General features: G+C 24.3%; 1 protein-coding gene across 1 annotated transcript; it reads left to right on the top strand.

Moving 5' to 3' along the window:
* Positions 1–1,143: 1,143 nt before the first annotated feature.
* BP01DRAFT_387084 (uncharacterized protein) lies at positions 1,144–3,172 on the top strand (the record flags this gene model as incomplete). The annotated part of the gene is made up of 2 exons (XM_025577715.1): positions 1,144–1,362; positions 3,104–3,172. 2 exons carry the CDS (start codon positions 1,144–1,146, stop codon positions 3,170–3,172), a joined length of 288 nt encoding a protein of 95 aa, XP_025426671.1.
* Between the last annotated feature and the right edge of the window lie 1,039 nt (positions 3,173–4,211).

Genomic DNA, 4,211 nt, shown 5'->3' with positions numbered 1-4,211 from the left:
TATAATCCTTCGACCTCCCAGACTCTCAATAGAATAAGAAACTTCCTTATAATTACTTTTTATATATAGTAATTAATTATACTAATAGTCTAGTTAGCTATTTATATATTAGCTTTTTAATTTAATGTTCTTAGAAGCTTTATATTATATAGATACTAAGTTTAGAACTCTTCTATAAAGATATCTTATTCTATATAAAATAGGATTTTGACGAAATTAGCTAAGAATCTACTAGAGATTTACTAATTAATTAATATTATATTAACTTTAGAATCTCTATATTAGATAGAACTCTAGGTCTCTCTTTATTCTTAATAGTAGATTAATAGAATTATATTTATTAGATTAATATTATTATAATTATATCTATACAGATGTATATACTATTAAGTCTAATAATCATTTAGTCTTATTATTTTATAAAGGTTTAGAGATTCTAATAATTTAAAAGAAATTCAATAGTATATTATTATTATATACCATACGAAAATATCAATTTTTGGGATTTTGACTTTAAAGATTAATAACTTAATCAATTCTTAATGTGTTTTAAAACTTTTTGATGATTCAAAAATCTAACTATTAATTGGATTTTTGGGTCTATTTTTAGAATTCTCCATCCCAGTTTAGGAAAGTTATTCTGAAAAAATATGTTTTTTTTTTTAGAATTGGATACTATACTAATAGTTTATTCTTTCTCTTTGAAAAAAGAATATACTTTAGTTAAAATATATCTCTATATAGAAAAAATAAGCCCAGGCTCTAATAGTTATTCTCTGAATTTTACTGAATTTTTATCTAATTTATAACTATTTTTAATAGGGTAGATAGATCCACTTCTCTCCCGTGGTTATCTATATATACCATAAGCGCAGCTGTTCTACTTTTAGTCCTAAATCATATGATTTTAATACCCTATCCATACATAAACTATTCTATAAACCACTCTACTAATTATCCTGCCAACCCCCCTGCCAACCACCCTGCCAACCACCCTACCAACCACCCTGCCAACCATCCTATGAACAGCCCTGCGAACGGTCCTGCGAATAGCTTGCGAATAGCCCTGCTAACAGCCCTGCCAACGGCCCTACAAGCAAGTCTATAAGGAATAGCTCTGCCAACAGCCCTGCGAGCAAGCCTATGAAGAATAGCTCTGCCAACAGCCCTGCGAGCAAGCCTATGAGGAATAGCCCTGCCAACGGCCCTGCGAGCAAGCCTGCGAGGAAGCCTGCGAGGAACAGCCCTGCTAACAGCCCTATAAGCAAGCCTATGAAGAATAGCTCTGCCAACAGCCCTGTAAGCAAGCCTATAAGGAATAGCCCTGCCAACAGCCCTACGAGCAAGCCTGCCACCGGCCCTGTAAGGCAGCCCAGCCCACCCTTTAGTAATCCGAGCGAAGCGAGGATCACCAAGGCTTGTAATAACTTTTCAAAATATTAATATCAATATTTAGAGAAATAAATAATCATAAAAAACTCTTAGTCTAGAATTGAATAATAGATTTTAGTATTATTAAATATCTTTGATTAGAATATAATAGAGTAATATATTTTTTTTAATTATCTAGTTAAAATAATATTTCTACTATACTCTACTAAAAAGTATTTGTTTTTATTTAGATTTATTTCTAAGAATTAAAGTGTCTTAATAGAGATATAACTTTTAAAACTATAAAAAAACTTATAGAATAATATTATTTCTTTACTAGTTAAGATTATTTTTCTAGACTTTTTATTATTTTAAGTATCTCTTAAAAGAGAAATTAATAGTAAAGTAATTAAGAATTAATTCTTAATAAAATAGTCTTAGAAATTATAAAATTCTAAGACAACTTAGATCTTATAATATATAGTTAGAATAAATTATATATAGATAAATAGATATATATATCCTTAAAGATTATTAATAAAAGTAAAATAGAGCTTTCTAAAAGATTAGTTGTAATTAATAACTATATAGTATCTTATAAAAGACTATATAGTTCTTCTTAAATTAATAATACTAATAGAAATCTACTATATACTATATATAGATATTATAAGATAATTAATAGTAGTAATTAGTAGAGCTATAAGATAGACTATATCTAGATTAAACCATCTAATAAGTTAATAGCTAATAAGATTATTTTTAGTATATAAATTAAAATTTACTATTTATTTTTTACTAATTTCTTATTAGATCTATCTCTATTCTTTTAGAAATATTAATTTAATAGATAAAATTTATTATTATATATATAGTAATAAAGAATTTCTTTTCTCTTATTCTTTTTATTTTAAGAAAATTTTATAGATTAGATTTATTACTCTATTATAAAGATTTTAATTCTCTAAAGACTTTATTTAGATATTTTTTATAATAGAATAACTACTATTAGGATTAAGATTATCAGAATAATATACTATAGTAGTTATAGAAGTTATAAGATTATTAATAGTAAATCTATATCTTTCTAATATCTATAAGATACTAATTCCTCTGTAGAAGACTACTGATTCTTAAGGAATTAGTCTATTTTATAGATATAGATTATGTTTATTATTATTAGATAAATCCATAGTATTTAGTAGTTGATTTCTTATCTAGTTAATAGACTTTCTACTCTAATAAGTAGATTCTATTATATTTTAATTCTTTCTCTTTAACTATCTAAGAAAGATACTATTATATTAAGATAGAAAAGAACTAGAGATAGTAACTAAATTAATATAGAATTATTATTATATACTTTTTTTACTATTAAAGAGATTTAATAACTTAAAAACTATATATAGTAACTAGAGTAGACTAAAAGTCTATAATAAAAAATAATCTATCTTTAAGAAAATTATTTGTCTAATACAATCTTATTAAGATACTACTAATTATTCTCTAAATTAGATAAAAATAAAAAGAAAATTAAGTTTACTAATATTTCTTACTTCATATTAAACTTTAATCTTTAAAAGTATTAGAAATAGATTATTAATTTAGATTATATATTTTAAAAAGTCTCTAGAAAATATTTATTAGAAAAATATAAGATTATTATTATTATTAGTTATATAAATCTAGTATATAGATAGTGTCAGGCCGCGCAGCCTAACTGCGGCCTCAGGCTACAACCCGGGTCGCCGCGCAGCGACGGTGCGCGCACGTGACGCACACCCATTACTGGGGCCGCTGAGGGCAGCCGCAGCAGACCTCAGCGGTTAGTTCAATATATACGGTACCCCTACATTCCACGCAGTATATCACGTTCCCAACGCACCTCACAGATAGATATAGTACTAACATATTATTAATAAAACTTTAAAAGAAAAATAACTTTCTAAAAAATTATAATCTTAGTTTAAGAACTAGACTCTTATTTTAATTACAAATATTATAATACTTTAATCTGATATAATAGCTTAACTTAAATAAGTATACTAGTAATATAATTAAAATCTAAGAAAGTTCTATATCTATCTTAATATCTTAGAGTAGTATTTTTTATTAAATTAAAAGAGAGAGAATTCTATTATACTTTATTAAACTGGTTCTAGAACTAAATTAGTATATTTAGAAGTATATTTTCTATTTATCTAAACAATAGTATAGAATAGTAGCTATTACTACTTATTATTATAAACTCTAGAATAATAAAGAAAAGTTCTATTAGAAGAAATAGACTATATAATTAATTCTTAGATCTAAATATTATAAATAAGATTATTTTAACTAGGCTACTTAATCTAGATTATAGAGCTCAAGCTATATAAATTTGTTTATATACATATAATGTATAATTTTTATAGTCTATTATATAATTCTTAGATATCTTATTATAGAAAGAATCTAAATACTAGTAAATATTAGAAGATTAAAATTAATAGTATATGAATTATATTATATAATGTATTTCTTCTTTTATAGTTAAATAATTATATTGATATATAAGTCAACTAGAGTATTTAAGTACTTAAATATATTATTAAGTATATTTATAAAAATTTAAACTATACTATATTATATTTCTAGACTAGTAATAAGATAAACTAGTATCGTAAAAATTATTATATTAGTTTAATAGAGACTATTATATATCTTCTCTGCTTCTATATTTATGAGAACTATTAACTAACTATAATACTAATTATCTATCTTCTAGATTAGTAGATTATAATATTTCTTAAGATTATAGATACTTAGTAAATTATAGATTATCTATATTCTTTTTACAG

This window comes from Aspergillus saccharolyticus (genome assembly GCF_003184585.1).
Source record: "Aspergillus saccharolyticus JOP 1030-1 unplaced genomic scaffold BP01scaffold_61, whole genome shotgun sequence".
Taxonomy (NCBI): Eukaryota; Fungi; Ascomycota; class Eurotiomycetes; order Eurotiales; family Aspergillaceae; genus Aspergillus; species Aspergillus saccharolyticus.
This window is presented reverse-complemented; position numbering and strand designations above follow the sequence as displayed.